This window comes from Lepidothrix coronata, unplaced genomic scaffold (genome assembly GCF_001604755.1).
Source record: "Lepidothrix coronata isolate B3197 unplaced genomic scaffold, Lepidothrix_coronata-1.0 Scaffold5, whole genome shotgun sequence".
Classification (NCBI taxonomy): Eukaryota; Metazoa; Chordata; class Aves; order Passeriformes; family Pipridae; genus Lepidothrix; species Lepidothrix coronata.
The window spans coordinates 11870799-11886713 of record NW_016690185.1 but is presented as its reverse complement, the minus strand read 5'-3'; the positions used below and the strand labels follow the sequence as shown (position 1 = coordinate 11886713).

Here is a 15915-nt window from a genome sequence, read left to right as displayed (position 1 = left end):
TGGTTTACTTTGGAGAAGAGCTAGTGTCTCTCATTGGTAAGATGAGCTGACGTGCACTGTCGCGGCTCCAAAGCAAAAGGCTTTGTATCACTCTAACAAAGCAATACAAATTGCACGACATGGATAACTTGCTTGACAGATCCTGGGAAATGCAGTTTTTGCTTTGCCTTTGTTGATTCATGAGCTCACACATCTCTCCAGAAAAAGGATGAGTAAAAGTCCAGCAAGCAGTCTACTTCAGAACCCTTTCTATGCCTACAGATACATAGAATAAGCTACCAGATGACTTCTAAGAAAGAGAAATACCAGGTAACCACATTCACGATTGAATAAACCTCTTTATTTTTATTCTCTGTCTATTTCTGAGCTAGCAGAGTAAGTCTTTTTTGGAATCTGCATTTTAAGCAAAAGCCTGCGAACGTAACTTTAACCAGACGTCTCTGAATTTTGAGATATATTTATTTCAATTTTTAAGAAATATCCTCCTGAGCGTTTTGGGAAAGGAACTAATTGGCGTACTAAACCTGAGGCAAGCCAGAAATGTCTGAAGCCAGCTACAAGCCTATCGTGATGATAAACAGCTCAGGGTCCAGATGTCCATATATGGAAAGACTTCCTATAAGACTGACAGTACTGTATGTTCATTGCGTATGGTTGTTGGATCAGATTCACATTCCTCGGGTATGTTTCTCTGGGAGCTTTTGATTTCCGCTTTGAGGGCTGGCTCAGACCTCCAATTGCTCTTATAAAAAAATATCTGTGACTGAAAGTTGAAAATGTGCAAGATTCTTTCTTTAAGTACACAAACACTCCAAGTCTAGCCACTTTCCTGTAGTCTTGCCAGGTTTTCACTATGTCTGATACCTGATCAAGTGACTTTTTGGGGGGAAGCAGAGAAAAAAAAAAGAAGGAAAAACACGAGAGAGGAATGTAGCAATCCACACCTGTACATTTTACAGGACTTCATCAATTGAAGCTGATGTAGACACACACATACCGTATATAGCTGTGTAAACAAGTCTGCAAGACCAGTGTAGTGAATTCCTAGTTTCAGTAGAAAAAATATACTATCTTAAAAGCATGTGCTGTATAAACACCTGCATGGAAGTCAAAATTAGTGCATTTTAACCATTTTAACCATTTTATTCATCAATGCCAATATGTACTTCTCCAACCAGTGGTATATTCAATGCCACCTGGATGTGGCATTCGGGGATATGGTTTAGGCGTGAGTATGATGGTGTCAGGTTGCTGGTTGGACTAAATGAACCTGAAGGTCTCTTACAGCCTTGATGATTCTGATGATATTATCATCAGAAGGAATACGCTGAAGACTGGTTGGACTCTGAAAGAACTGCCCTTGCTTCCAAGTTCCCTTCTCCCCCCATGCGTACACATATATGCACAAAGGAGATACCCATTGTGACACATCTAACAGCACAGAAACCAAAATGAAAAAAAGGCACTCCTAAGGACTCCGATTCTTACCCACCCTTGTGGGCTGGTAGAACTTGTGATTCAGTGGGCTAATGCCCAATTCACCATGGTGCAAGACCAGAATTAGTTCTGAAGTCCAAATACCTATTTAAGTAGTTTTTCTCAGGGCAGCAAGTGTATGGGGCTTGCTGTACTTGGCATACAGTAGGAAGACTTAGGACAGATTTATCCTGTAATTTTGGATTTCCTGGCTTTCTGGTGGTTTGTTACTTTTAAACATACTTTTTCTGTCAGTGAGATTCTTAGGTTTTGTTTAATAAAATTGTATCTCTTAAAAAAACTCTCACATGGAAAGTTATAAAACATGTCTCGAGCTTCTCTCTCTCTCTCAGATGTTCTCCTTACCATATTTAGGCATTTAAAAAAGGCATTCTGTTTACCTGGTTACATTTGCATTTTGGTATGCATGTCATACATAGTTTGGTACACATAGTATTTACCCAGCACTGAGGCCACTGGAGTCCTTCAAGTAAATACAGATTCTGGGAGGCTTCATGAGTTTGGGAACATGTATTATTTACCATAACTATTCCTCTGAGATTTATTTTTTTTCTTTCAGAGCCAATCTCATTTCTTTTAACAAAGAATTTTGAGTAGAAGAAATTATATCCAAATTACTTTACCAGACAGAGTACAATGCTGGCAGAATATAAATAACAGTTTTATGGTACAATAGTCCTACTGGGGCATTACATGAAGAACTTTTTTCCCCTCATGAATCCTGTGCATACATATTGCTACATCATAGCGTGGAAGTATGCCTACATATGCAGGGATGGAAAGAAGCAAGGGAAGGGGGTGGTACAGCATCGGGAGAAAGCCTGTATACAAAAGATAACATCTTTTAAGATAACTATCAGATTTCAGTTGCTTAAAACGATGATGCATTGAGCCAGTCTCTCTTACTAAATGCTAATATACTTTTACAGGTCAAAAGCCAAAACATTGGCATTCCTTCTGTTAAAGTGGAGGTCAAACAACATGACATCACTGAATATTCAAATGACACACAGGAGGTGGGGGAAGAACCATCCTTCAGATTAAAACAAAACAAACCAAAACAGTTATCTATAATGACTTAATAGAAGCCATAATGCTTAGGTCTTGAGTTCAGTCAAATACAAACTACAGTGTTAAGGTTTTGGCTGAGTGCAGTAGCATGCCAGTCTCTCCTTCTTGTAATCCTGGGGTGGACCATTAAGAAGGTTGGGAGGCAGGGCTGTGCAAGGAACGTGTTGCTCGAAAATGACAGCTGCACACAGGCAGTGGGAAAATAATAGCCACTTCTTCCATGCTTCAGACTCCATTGGCTGTGCCAAGTATTTCAGAGTAAACAGGCACTCTCTCTCTATTCATAGAGAGCATGTATTAGGGAAAGAACACATTACAAATATCCAGTATGATTCAGTGGTACACAGAGTCAATTTATACCCGGTAGCGTAATTATACCTTTTTTCGGTGGTAGCAAAGCTTCGGGACCGTTCGCCGCCGGGCACCGGGTACCCCGCGCCACTCCCGGTCCACCCGCCTGCTGTCCTCCCTGCCCGGAGGAGGGACGAGGGGCGCGCGGGGAGCACAGGGGAAGGGAAATAGCGGATTCCCCCGGCCGCCCCTGGCAACCGCGCCGCTGCCCCCCTCGCCCCTTCTCGCCGAACCCGCCTCCCCCTTCGGAATAACGCGCTGCCGGAGGCGGCCGGGAGCGCTGGCAGCGGCGGTGACTTACATTTAAAACACATCGGCACGAAAAAGAAAAAACCGGGGGGAGGGGGGTGGGGGTGTGCGCTGGGGGGGCGCAGCCGGAGGAATGCGGGAGTCAGGGGTCAGGGCCGCTCCGGGGCGGCGGCGGCGGCGCGGGGCGGGGCGGGCGGCGCGGCGCGGCGCGCAGGAATGCGCGGAATGTCGCTGTTTGTCCGCGGCCCCATTCAGCCCATTGGCGAGGCCGCGTCGCCGCCGCCTATAAAGGGGCGCCCGTCCCGGCAGTCGGCAGTCACACAGCCACTCTCTCGCCGCACTCGGACGGAGCGGAGGAGAGCGGAGCCCTGCAGCACTGAGCAGCCACCCGCCGGCACAGCGCCCGCCGCAGCCCCGTCCGCGCCGCCGAGGAGAACCGCCCCAAGGGAAGCTCCCGGCTCACCTCGGCTCACCTCCGCCGGGCAGCCCGACGCCGCTGCCTGCCCGACGCCGCCGCCGCGCCGCCCACCAGCCGCCGACCGCTGCAGGATGGTCCACGCCACCCTCGCCCCCTTCGCCGCAGCCCTACTCCTCGCCCTCCTCAGCCCGGTAAGTTCTGCCGCCCGCGGCGCCGCCGCCCCTGCCCCGTCCGGGCAGTCCCGGCGACAGCCCTGACGTCTCCCTCTCCCTCTCTCCCCCGGCACTCGCAGGAGGCGCACGGCCAGGAGTGCAGCGGGCAGTGCCAGTGCGGCGCGGGGCCCGGCCCCACCTGCCCCGCCGGCGTCTCCCTGGTGCTCGACGGCTGCGGCTGCTGCCGCGTCTGCGCCAAGCAGCTGGGCGAGCTCTGCACCGAGCGCGACCCCTGCGACCACCACAAGGGGCTCTTCTGCGACTTCGGGTCCCCCGCCAACCGCAGGATCGGCGTCTGCACGGGTGAGTGGTGGCCGGGGCTGCTTCCTGCCACGGGAACGGGGACAGGGTCCCGCCGGGCGAGGGGACGAGGGAAGAGGGAATCCCTGAACCAACCGCCCGCCTCACACTCGGCCTCCTGCCCCTCGCAGCTCGGGACGGTGCCCCGTGCGTCTTCAGCGGCATGGTGTACCGGAGCGGAGAGTCCTTCCAGAGCAGCTGCAAGTACCAGTGCACCTGCCTGGACGGGGCGGTGGGCTGCGTGCCCCTCTGCAGCATGGGCGTCCGCCTGCCCAGCCCCGACTGCCCCTACCCGCGCCCGGTGAAGCTTCCTGGAAAGTGCTGCGAGGAGTGGATCTGCGATGAGACTAAAGAGCAGACTGCCGTGGGACCTGCTCTTGCTGGTGAGTGGGGATCTCTCTATGGATGGCAGTCAGGGGAAGGGGGCATGGAGGTTGAAGGCTGTGGGATGGGCTGACACAGGGCACCCTAGCAACTGGATTATGCAATAAGTGGAGTCACCTCACAGTGTGGCTACCTGAATTTCTCAGGAAAAGAAAGGAGCCTTTAACAGGGCATGAAGTGAGGCAGTGGTCTCATTTTGGCTTTCTGTCTCCTGCAGCTTACAGACTGGAAGACACTTATGGTCCAGATCCAACAATGATGCGTGCCAACTGCCTGGTGCAGACCACAGAATGGAGTGCTTGCTCCAAGACCTGTGGCATGGGGATCTCTACCAGGGTCACCAATGATAATGCCTTCTGCAGACTGGAGAAACAGAGTAGACTTTGCATGGTCAGACCTTGTGAAGCAGACCTGGAGGAGAACATCAAGGTAAATATGATTAGCTTTATGTATGATCTTCTAGGATGCTTCCATCCACTAGCAAAAGGCCAGTGACCAGAAGTGCAGTTCTGACAAGTAGTCAGTTTCAAGTGGTTTACCTTGAAATTTGAGTTTTACCCTAGTGGTGAACAGTTTACAGTTAAATATCTTTAATTTTCTGTCATGCTGTATATTATGGCACAGTGTATGACACTCTTTCTTAATGATAATATAGTAAGGATTAGCATGTCTGCTCTCCTTTAACTTGCAAGTTTAAGTACTGTGTGAAATCCTGCCTTCTAAACGTCTTGTATTCCCTTACATCCTAACAGAAAGGCAAAAAGTGCATTCGCACCCCCAAAATCTCCAAGCCTGTGAAGTTCGAGCTGTCTGGCTGCACCAGCGTGAAGACCTACAGAGCCAAGTTCTGTGGTGTCTGCACTGACGGGCGCTGCTGCACACCCCACAGAACAGCCACCCTCTCTGTGGAGTTCAAGTGCCCTGATGGGGAGATCATGAAAAGGAAAATGATGTTCATCAAGACCTGCGCGTGCCACTACAACTGCCCTGGAGACAATGACATCTTTGAGTCTCTGTACTACAGGAAGATGTATGGAGACATGGCATAAAGCCAGAAGGAGACGCTGAGTAGATTCTCAACTTGAACTGATTTGCATCTCATTTTGTAAAACATGATTCAATAGCACAAGGTATTTAAATCAGTTTTTTTTTCAATTTCAACAAACTGCTCCATGTGACTTAAGACAATTTTTCTACTGACCCCAAACGGTGGTTTGAAGAAGAAGGTAAAACGGACAGTGGGACCACAGCAAGACACAGCTTCAGAACATGTTGTTCTTGAGGTGGTGGGATGACGTTAAGGGAAATAGGCGGGAAAAGCAGATTCAAGCAAATGTTCCCTTAATGTGGTACAGCGTGGTTCATCTAGTAGTGCAATTGAGAAGCAGACCGTTGGCATGTTTGCTGGCACTGCTTTAGTGACAGCAACAGCTGGAATGCAAACACCCAGCCAAGTGATAAGTAGAAGGTGTTCTGTTAGTCAGGACAGTAATGTTTCAGCTCTGACACTCTGATTCGGATGGCTTGGTCAACAAGAATCAGAATCATGTCTATTAGACTGGACAGCTTGTGGCAGTTAATTTACCTGTAACAAGCTACTTTTTATTAATATTGTAAATACTGTGTGTATATATCTTTGTACAGTTATCTTAATTAATTTAAAGTTTTGTGCTTTTGTTTAATGCTTTGAAAGTTCACTGATAGCCTTCTTTTTTGGAACAAGATAGGTAAGATTTAAAGCTTGTTTGACAATGCATTCAAAGCATGAAATAGATACTCTAGTGGAAATTGCTCAGATAGGGCCAAATGGTGAGTTGAGGTCAAGATGAAGTTGAGGTGCCTGTAGTGTTACAAAGCATTCATCTGGCAAAATATGTTTACTCACACTTTATAGGACAAGTGGCTTTAAGAAAAATGGCTCTTCTGTAGCTCATCAGTCTTTCCGCTTGAGCATTTGTTTCTTTCTTTGACTATGGCTCTTTTTGGACAGTTTATTTGTTGAGAAGTGTGACCAAAAGTTACATGTTTGCACCTTTTTAGTTGAAAATAAAGTATTTATATTTTTATATAAATATATAAATGGCTTGGTATTTCATTTGCCTTTAGTCTTCACTATTCCTTTACATATTCCTAAAAGGGCTTGGCTTTGCACTAGATGAAAATCAAGTAAAGTGTGGTGGGTTCTTTGTCCAGAAGCACATACACTTAGGAATAAACTAATGATTTACGGTTACTTACTCTGTTACTAGTGAACCAACTCTAGTTTGTTACTCTTCTGAATGGAGGGCGGGACAGGCTTGCTTTGCCAAGTCTGATATGGCATTAGAAAGTGCAGCAGGTCTCTCATGCATCACGATGCTTTGAAGGGAGCCAGCTTGTCACCATGGTGATGGACTGCTGCTCTAATACACCATGACACGTGCTTGATTTCACTGAAGTGTTCCACTGGTTAAGATTTGTTTTCAAATAAGTTAAGGAAAGTATTTTTAGTTATCGAAAGCATGGAAGTGGCTCTTGACGCTAGAGTCTAATCCAGAAGTCTGAAATTTGGTACAATTCTCAGGGAAGAGCTAATGAGTTGTACATAAAAATCACAGAATAATACAGGTTTGAAGAGGCCTCTGAAAATCTTCCAATTTAACCCTCATGCAGAGTAGAGCTAATTTAGATGTAGTTTTACTTAAATTAACACCTAAGTATGGTATGGTAGACAGAGCACTGAACTCGAATCGCAATTACCTGGATTATCTTCCTACTTGATGACTGAGGCAAATAGTTTTACATGACAGTTCTGTGTAAAGTGTCCATTGATTCAAACTCTTCCAAGCCTACAGATGAGCAGCATTGTAAGAGCTACACATTTTGATAATGGTCCAAACATTCTTCTTAGATAAGCATTCCCCTAAAGCTGAAGAAAAGCTTCAGTCCTGTGCTAGGCCCTACATTAATAACAGACTTTTTTGTCCCTTTATTAAGACAAGGAGATTCTTTGAATTCAAAATTAACCTTTGCACTAGAAGCATTAGTTCTTTTTTCAGAAAAAAACACATGCTCTCCAACAAGAATCCTTTTCAGGCAAACAAGTTCAATCTGGAATTTCCTGGTGCTGAAAGAGTGTTAGCTTAGAAAAATGTCCATCCTTCCTGAGCACCTTCCAATCCCATTGATTACAGCTAGCATTAGCAGCAAATCAGTGTAACACCAGCTTTGACTAATGATGGACGACAGAGCCCTAAACTAACGGCAAGTCAATGGGAGTCTTGCCAATGGCCTCACCAGGCTTTGCTCAAGGCCATAGAAGCATTTTCCCTTCCTCTGAAAAATACGAGGAATTCTTGTGGCATGAGGAAGTGGCTTTCTCTGTCCCATATGAAATAGTTTTGGGTAGCCTCTGGCTCTTAAACTCCCTGAGACTCTCCAGCATTTTTTATGTATTATTTTTTTTCAGGTTATGAATATGATGCAGCCATTCAGTTCACCCTGGAAACGCTTCCAATAGTCATACGACACCAAGGACTGGTTGCCCGACTGCTACTGTGGCTCCACCCCCAAATAACAAGAAAACTGTCATTTCTAGTTCCAGCAAGGACAGGATGTATGTGGACTTCATTCATAGCCATCACTGTAGAAGCTCTCAGGATCACAAGAACAAAAAGAAGCACATTGCGCCTGGCAGTAAGAGATTGAGCGTTTGTGACACTGCTCAAGCCAGTGGAACCACTCTGCCCTGCAGTCTTTTACAGATTGGTAGCAGATATTATAATGAATGGCCTTTCCTTGTAACATCAGCCTCATGAGCCTCACAACCAGCTCATGAGATTCTCTCAGGTTCTTCTCCCAGTCCTCTGCAGTGTGGGCTGTATCTCCAACACCTAAGCCACACAACGCTGTGGCCTCCCCTGGCATTCTCTACCAGCTGTGCCTGGTATATGAGGCTGGAGGGCCAGTGAGCAGCAGCAGGGCTTTAGTGTAGGAAGGGCTGTCTGTAGTTAGACACCCACAAAGGGAGTCCCCCAAAACAGATCAGGACCACTACCTATCCTCTCCCTGGTAATGCAGTGATGAAACTGCTGTGCCTGCCGTCTGACAAATTATTGCACTGTTTTACAGGTCAGTGGAGAACAGAAGAGGTCTGTCAGAATATTTTAATTGTGGTTTGCTGTTGCCACTATGAATTAAAATAAGGAAGTATGCTGCATATGCAAATCTGTTTAGCAAATTCTTGCTCTCCCCTGAGCATATCAGGCATCATAAATGTCAGATATCACTGCATTATAATGAATTGCACTCCATTTTTTTCCAGGAACTTATGTAGTCTTCTGACAGAAGCATACATTTTACACCATTACGTGGGTGTTAGACCTCTGACAGCTTTATCTCTGAAGGTAAAGACATTTAAATATTTTGTTTTAAGGTCTCCTAGAGGTGTAGGTAGGCATCATACTGTTTGTAAGACTTTCTTTCAAAGGTATCTCAAGAAAAAGGAGCCCTTGTGTGGAATTTATGAAACCTTAAATGATGGTTACAATGTGGGCCTTTCAACCGTAAAGAAGTTTCCTAATTTCGTTCTTTGTGCCTAAGATGCATAGATGGAAGAATAAAAACTTGAGCTCAGAAGTCCAAAGTCACTTACATGTGGGAGAACACTGCTTTACATTCCTTCCAAATACATTGGTTTGGAAGTTTGCTTTTGGTTGTTTGCATCCTCAGAAAATCCTATTGTGCAGATTTGCTACTGTAATTTTAAAATATTTTATTCATATATGAAAATATATTCATTCAAATGACTAGCTCCTTAAAATGGATCTCCAGCTATATTAATAATATAGTTGGTAAAGGACCACTGTAAAGTTAATACTCATTTAATGAAAGATACTCAATTAAACATTAAATAGGAATTCAAGGTGGCTGGAGACCAGAGTATCAAATGCTTTGAAATAACTCTAAGCCATCGTATTTCAGATTTTTGTACCATAACACTTTTGCATAGATTTGCAGCTTAGCTTTCTAACACAATACACGGATTATAGCCCTTTCATATGAAATAGGCTGTACTCTCCAGATGGAAATTTGTCAGATTCCTCAGAGCTAAGAAATGTCCAAAAGACACTAGTTAAGAGACTCTTCAAGAATGAGCCACTTTTAATGATCCATAACCACATAGGAACAAATAAGTCTTTGAGCAGTATCCAGTTGTTTGTCTCACAAAGACGAGGACTCAGCTGAGAAAACTGGCTTTTGGACACAGCTAGAAATAGAGTACTTTTAACTAGATAATTTGTATTTTTTTCATGTAGCATAGCTTTTTCAGACATCGCACTTGAAGAAAACTGTCATAGCATTACACTGAAAAGGTCGTTAAATATAAGAGGGAACAGTAATATTCTTATCTAAATATATCATAATTCAACCATTCTGACTTTGCATCGTACCACTAAAAACCTAAGTTCTTTGAAAACAGTGCTTAAATGCAGCTTTAACCGATGTTATATTATGCCTACATATGGAAGTAGTTAGCAAGGAGAAGTTGGGATGAAATACCAGTGTAAGGCTTTGCCCAAAACCCAAGAAGAATCCGAGAGAGGAAGTAGTTCAGTTAACTTATTTTTCCTCTGATTTTCCACTTTTTTTCCTCCCTGCAGTTCCTTTGATTCATGTCCATAAATGGACATACCAAAAGCCACTACATTCTCACAGTGTTTTTCAGCCTGCCTAGAACCAGGAAATACCAGGAATTTCTTCAAGGAACCTGTTCCCAAACTGTACTAAAGCCTTCAACACATTTAGCATTTGAACAGAGTTTAGAAGCATGACTAAGGTCCCATCTCCACTGCATGATCCAATGTTGCTCCCTCATCAGAGAACAACTGCTTGCAGTCATTAGTGCTAGCCCTGGCTTTTTCAGCTCTTCTCTGCACTGGTCCAAGCCCACATCCCCAGAGTAGTGAATTTGGGCTGATTCTGAAATGTCCTCCCCCTAAAACATCTGGTTGTGTATTTGTGGCAGCATTCCTGAGCTCCTGTCTGTTATTGGGGCAGTGCCAAATGCAGGACTATTTACATTTGCTTAATGGTAAGTAAATTAGGCCCTGATAGTAGTATAATAGTGTTTATGTTGTGAGGAATAAAGCATTTTACAGCCTCCTGAGCAGGACTAAAAGGTTGCTAAGGCGGTACAGCAATGTTAACACAATCCAGTGGTGCCTCCATTCATTACTCAGCCCCATTAACTGAGCCACTGAAAGAAATGCACAGTCCAAATAAATGTTTGCTGGTTTAAATTAGTCCTATTAAAAGCAGGTATTTAACAGCTTTCAGCAGCTACGAAATATGTTTTCCTGCTCCTGAGCTAAATGTTAAGAACCAGCTTTTCAGCCAGTTTTCAGGGCTTAGGTCAGCCTAGCTAATTGACACAACTGCAGTCAGACTGGTTTAAACCATCTGTGACCCTAAATCTTGAGGCTGTACAATTTTAGGGGAACTGCATGGGGCTTTATACCTGGGAGGGCTCCTGAGAGGACACAGGCTGGCTCCTGCGGCATTTGCTGGGCAATAAGCACAGGCAGGAGCACAAATTGCATAATAAAGTATTCTGTAAACAGCTAAAGGTATGACCAGGTGCAACTACTAGGGAAGTGATAAACTGGTGTATCTGGTAAATGAAAGTGATGGACAAGGATTCAAAATCGATCTGAAATATTACTCGAACTCTACACTGTAACATCTGGGTATGTATTAGATATAATCTTAATGCACTGTGATATGGTGTGAAGTATGATTTCTTAATCACTTTTTTTTAAATCATGCATTTAAAAAATACCCAAATATTTTTTCTTAACCAAAGAAGAAGACATTTAATGTCTTCTTATTAGGTTCATGTCATCATGAGCTTCCCCATTTAGCATACTAAAGGATCTTACTCTGCCCTAACTGTCAGACTTTGGTTGCACCACATGCACTGAGCCATTCACTGATCCAAGAACAGCCAACATCTGTAATGCTCTGCTATCACACAGCTCCATTCTCAAACAGAGAGCCTGGCAAGAGAAAAGAAATGGTAAAATGACAGAAAACAGATCAGCTGAACAGATAACTGTCCTGGGGTCCAGCTTCACGGTCAACAAGAGCAAAAGAGAAAGATATTACTGTGCAAAATTTGCACCTTCTTATCCATGGATCAAGAGCAAATGTTGTTTGATGAAAAGCATGAGAATAGTTGAGGATCACTACATGCTGTAAAACCAGAGAGTAAAAGTAAGCAGTCTTGCTGAGACAATACTTATTTTCACAACTTTCCAAATCATGCCACCTAAAGAAGGTCAGTGTTAAAGGTCATTGATATCAGTGGAAAAGAGCATTTGTTTTGACTTAATGCTTATGAACACCACATATACAAGAAAGCAAACATACAGAGCAATGGAAATAAATAAGAAGCCATATTTGGCCTTTTCCATTTATATATACTGTTGTACTGATAGGCTTGTTGTGAAGTCAAAAGGTCCAAGGTCAATAAGCTGGTCAAGCTTCTGAAATCTAATGTGGTAGGAGTTAATGAAGGAGGCCAGCTCATCTTATCTTGGGAACTGCCATGAGTGTCTCTCAATGGGTTTTCCCGTCAGCATGATAGCTGCAGTAGCCAGTCTCGGGGAATCTGCTCAACTAAAGGTTTTCTTCACCTGTAATTCTGAAGATTTCTATAAGATGGCATAGAATTGAAATGTTTCTTTCCTTCCGTTGATCCTTCCAGCCATATCTCCATAGCCCATAGGTAGTCACTTTGAAAAGAACTACATAGATCAGGATATGCTCTAGTCAGTGATCTTGAATGGATCCTGGCTAATGCCTATGGGAAGCCAGATGGGATCAGCATTTCAAGGGAAGGCAACATTTGGCTTTGCTTGCTGTGTTATAGGTTCAGCTGCTCATCCTTATGATCCATAGCAATACAAAGAGCGCTCTAGAAGTGCCATTTTATTTTACAGTTATTTGATTACACACACCAGGAAATGCTGTTAGTGAAGAATTGACAATGCCATCCCACTTCACTTAACAGTCAGAGTGCCTGACATAGAGCTAGTCAGTGTGGGATACATCTAGTGTAAGGATATCCTATGAAGTCTAGCCTTACACACACACACACACACACACACACACACACACACACACACACATATACACACATTCTCACTGCAGTTTTCTGTAATGTGTAGTTATTTTCATGAGGATACAGTTATAATATCAATGTGTCCTCTAATACAACATTCCACTCTACAAATGTGAATCTTACCCTTTGGATAACTACATGCAATGAGGATTTTTAGTTCTGGTTCTCCTGATTTTTGCAAGAATATAATGAGCATGGCAAATCTTGGAAGTACAGCCAGCCTTAAGAGTGCAAGGACTATCTGGATAAAATCTTGTTTTCTGTATGAAGAAATAGTAGATTTTCTATACGCAGAAATAAAGCAAAACTCTTCTGTCCTTAAAAGTGTTTTAATTTCATACGGTTGAAAAGTAAATTAGAAGCTATTTATGTAATGTTTTCTTTGGCTCCTGCCTGGCATTCTCCATAGACCTTGTCACAAAGCTATTTAAAAACAATATGTATATTCGCTAGTAACCACACACAGACATATACGATGGCCCTCTCAACACAAGTCAGAGCCAAACGTGCAACTGTGACGCTGGCTGATAAAATTGCTTTGTGCTGTGTGGTTACTGCTGATTGTGGGAAGCAGCAGATTTTTCTTCCAAATAGTTAACAGTTTGGCCTAAGATCTCTCTAAGATTATTTATTAGACTTCATTAAACCAGTCTGTGAATATTTTTTTGCTCTGTATATCCATACCAGGACAACTTGTGGGCTAGCAGGATTGCATAGAAACATCCTGTCCTGCACTGACATCTGTATTTTGTCTGTCTGCTTTTCCAGAACAAGGAGGAGGCACAAGTCAGTCTGTCATTTTATTTCATGAGTTCATTTAGATAAAAAGGACTTTATTGATGAAGAAATTTTGGAGTATATAATTTCTGTTAGATGATGGTGTTAATAGATGGTGTAGGAAGTACACCAATATATTCTCATATTTAACCTAGCTAGCACTTTATACACCACCTGAACCAGTATCAGACTACCAGCTCCTGAAACAGCAAATACGGCCTATGCTGGGTACTACAAAGACTCTGTGGCGTCCCAGTAGGCGCAGGACTCTGCCACACTTAAAGCCGGACCACGGCAATGAGACCGGGCTCTTTCTCTGCATCACACTGACACCGTGTGGCTGCTCCGCAGCGGCGGCAGCTGCAGCCGCCTTTTCCTCTGAGTACAAACTTTGCCTCCGTAGGATGAAACGAGACAAGCTCATTATGCTCTTTTTGGTGGTAGGTATTTAATGTCTCACGTGAAAAAATTCGTGTGAGTTAAGCGTAGATTTGTTTGGAACATAGGAAATCTTTCTTATTTTCTCAAAGTGTATTAAATTACACAGCTCAGCCTGAGCACCATGGATTACTTAGATATATGAAATACACTTTGTGCATCATTGTTACCTGTATTAAAGATGCAGAAAATGAAACCCAAGCATGTGGTTAAAATTCCTCTGGAACCAGCTTGCAAGTCATGGGCTGAGGCCTCACTGATCTCCTTTCTCTTCTGCTTTGGGCTGTTGCCATGCTTTGAACTGGCAGCAGGCAGCAGAACAGGAGCCATTGCAAACCCTCCCTGGGCAGCGTCTGACTTCCCAATAGCAATCATCCTGGAAGAACAGATTACTATAATATGACACAATACATCACAGTAATTGTTACCATAAGGTACCTGGTAAAATAATCCATAAGGAGGCTTTATTAATTAAAGACAATAATAAAGAAGAGTATATTTTAATTGTCTTCCTTTTTATATTGCATGCTTCTTAAAAACTATCCAATGCTCCAAGGTTCAAGTTTTAGGATGAGCAGATCTTGCTTCTCCTCCTCTGGGTACAGATTCTCACATAGGTTTTGGGATCTGTCAGAAGTCCATGACATTATCTTACACACTTATACCTCTTTTTTTTTTTTTTTTAACATTTGAATAATTATGTTACAATAAGCTTTTAGGTTAAGTTGTTGAAAGGGACAATTTCCTTTCTGACTTCTTCAACATGCATAGACAATGAGTCACATGCATTTTGAGTAGATCTGGTCTCCTAAACAGGTCTTTGAGTCTGACGCTCTGGATTTAACCCAAACCTACTGTAAAAAAATTCTGATCCATCTCCATACTTGAGACCCAATTACTGTGTAATGGATTTGAACATACAAATGGGCCAGAGGGCTGCTGTGCCTTGTTCTTGCATGCTTTATGCTGCAGCTGACCCCCCAGCCAAATTGTGGAGCAGAGCCTGGTACATGGACAGCTACACTACTTAGATTCAAAAAAGTGGTAAGAAATGCTGTATGTTTGTTAGGTGCATACATTTCCTTCATAAGTAAAGATGTTTTCTACAACTCATTTGAATAACATCTTTATTCAATATTAGCAATGATGGACTGGCCATTCTTAGTCACTCAGAAACAGAGATTCACCTGAGATTTCTTTTCCTTACTCTGCTCCTTAACACCACTATGTACCTCATCTGCATGAGCAAAGAACAGAGACTTTTTAGAGATACATTTCATCAGATCACCTTTCCCAGGTGAACAACTTTTAACAAGGGGTCTTCACAGAACTTCAGACCTATGGAAGTGTTTTCTTAACTAACCAGGCTGGAAATGCTCAGTAAGTCTCAGACTGGCACAGGACCCAGAGACCTTGAGATACCAGTACCACTCGGTCAGGCAGGTGTCAGAAAAACCTCTTCACTCTCCTAGTGTAAACCCCCTTCTTGGAAAGGAAGGTGTCTTGTGGATAGCCCAACTTTGTGCTCACCATCAGCCTGGTCATAACTGACCAATTTCTTCAGATTCTAAATCTCTACCAAGAGTTACATCCTGTAACTACTTGTGCACAAGTATTGCTCTCACGTTGCTGGTTTGAGAATCCAGGTTAGCAAACATTTCCTTACATAGTTTTCTTTACACAGAAATTCTTCTGCTCCTTTTTTTGCTGTTAAGGTAGTGGCTCAGCCAAGCAGGTCTAAAAACATGCTCAGGTTAACTTCTTTCCTGAGCATGATATTCCCCACATAAGTATTTTGCATTGTGATTCAGCCTTAACATTGATGTTCTAGCTGTTTTTAGGATGGTTTTGAAATTCTTATCGTACACACACCCTAACAAAACCATTAGCTACATAAAGTGTCACTTCTTATACCGTCAATATCTGCTATATATTACATCTGAGAAAACCATCTTTCAATGAGAGAGCTAAAATCAATGCACGCTCTGTTTTTAAAGATGGGACTTTAGGAAACTGTGTGCCAAGTCCTCAAAATTTCTCTAACAGTGGGAATT

The 15915-nt window shown here is 43.2% G+C and overlaps 2 protein-coding genes across 2 annotated transcripts in view; one reads left to right on the top strand and one right to left on the bottom strand.

Moving 5' to 3' along the window:
* Positions 1-3709: 3709 nt before the first annotated feature.
* Positions 3710-6558, top strand: CTGF (connective tissue growth factor). The gene is made up of 5 exons (XM_017829970.1): positions 3710-3777; positions 3879-4101; positions 4230-4481; positions 4700-4911; positions 5235-6558. Exons 1-5 carry the CDS (start codon positions 3718-3720, stop codon positions 5529-5531), a joined length of 1044 nt encoding a protein of 347 aa, XP_017685459.1. The 5' UTR covers positions 3710-3717; the 3' UTR covers positions 5532-6558.
* Positions 6559-6728: 170 nt separating this feature from the next.
* The window catches only part of LOC108504086 (ectonucleotide pyrophosphatase/phosphodiesterase family member 1-like), a 70216-nt gene continuing 61029 nt past the window's right edge, over positions 6729-15915 (bottom strand). Inside the window, exon 27 of the transcript XR_001876992.1 lies at positions 6729-6739. The gene's annotated coding sequence lies outside the window, so the exon portion shown is untranslated. The remainder of the gene's footprint in view (positions 6740-15915) is intronic.

Bases quoted from the DNA above. Each gene is read 5' to 3' on its own strand.
- CTGF (XM_017829970.1), top strand. From the start codon at position 3,718: ATGGTCCACGCCACCCTCGCCCCCTTCGCCGCAGCCCTACTCCTCGCC. The intron at 3,778-3,878 runs GTAAGTTCTGCC...CGGCACTCGCAG, and splicing joins TCCTCGCCCTCCTCAGCCCG to GAGGCGCACGGCCAGGAGTG. The intron at 4,482-4,699 runs GTGAGTGGGGAT...TGTCTCCTGCAG, and splicing joins CGTGGGACCTGCTCTTGCTG to CTTACAGACTGGAAGACACT.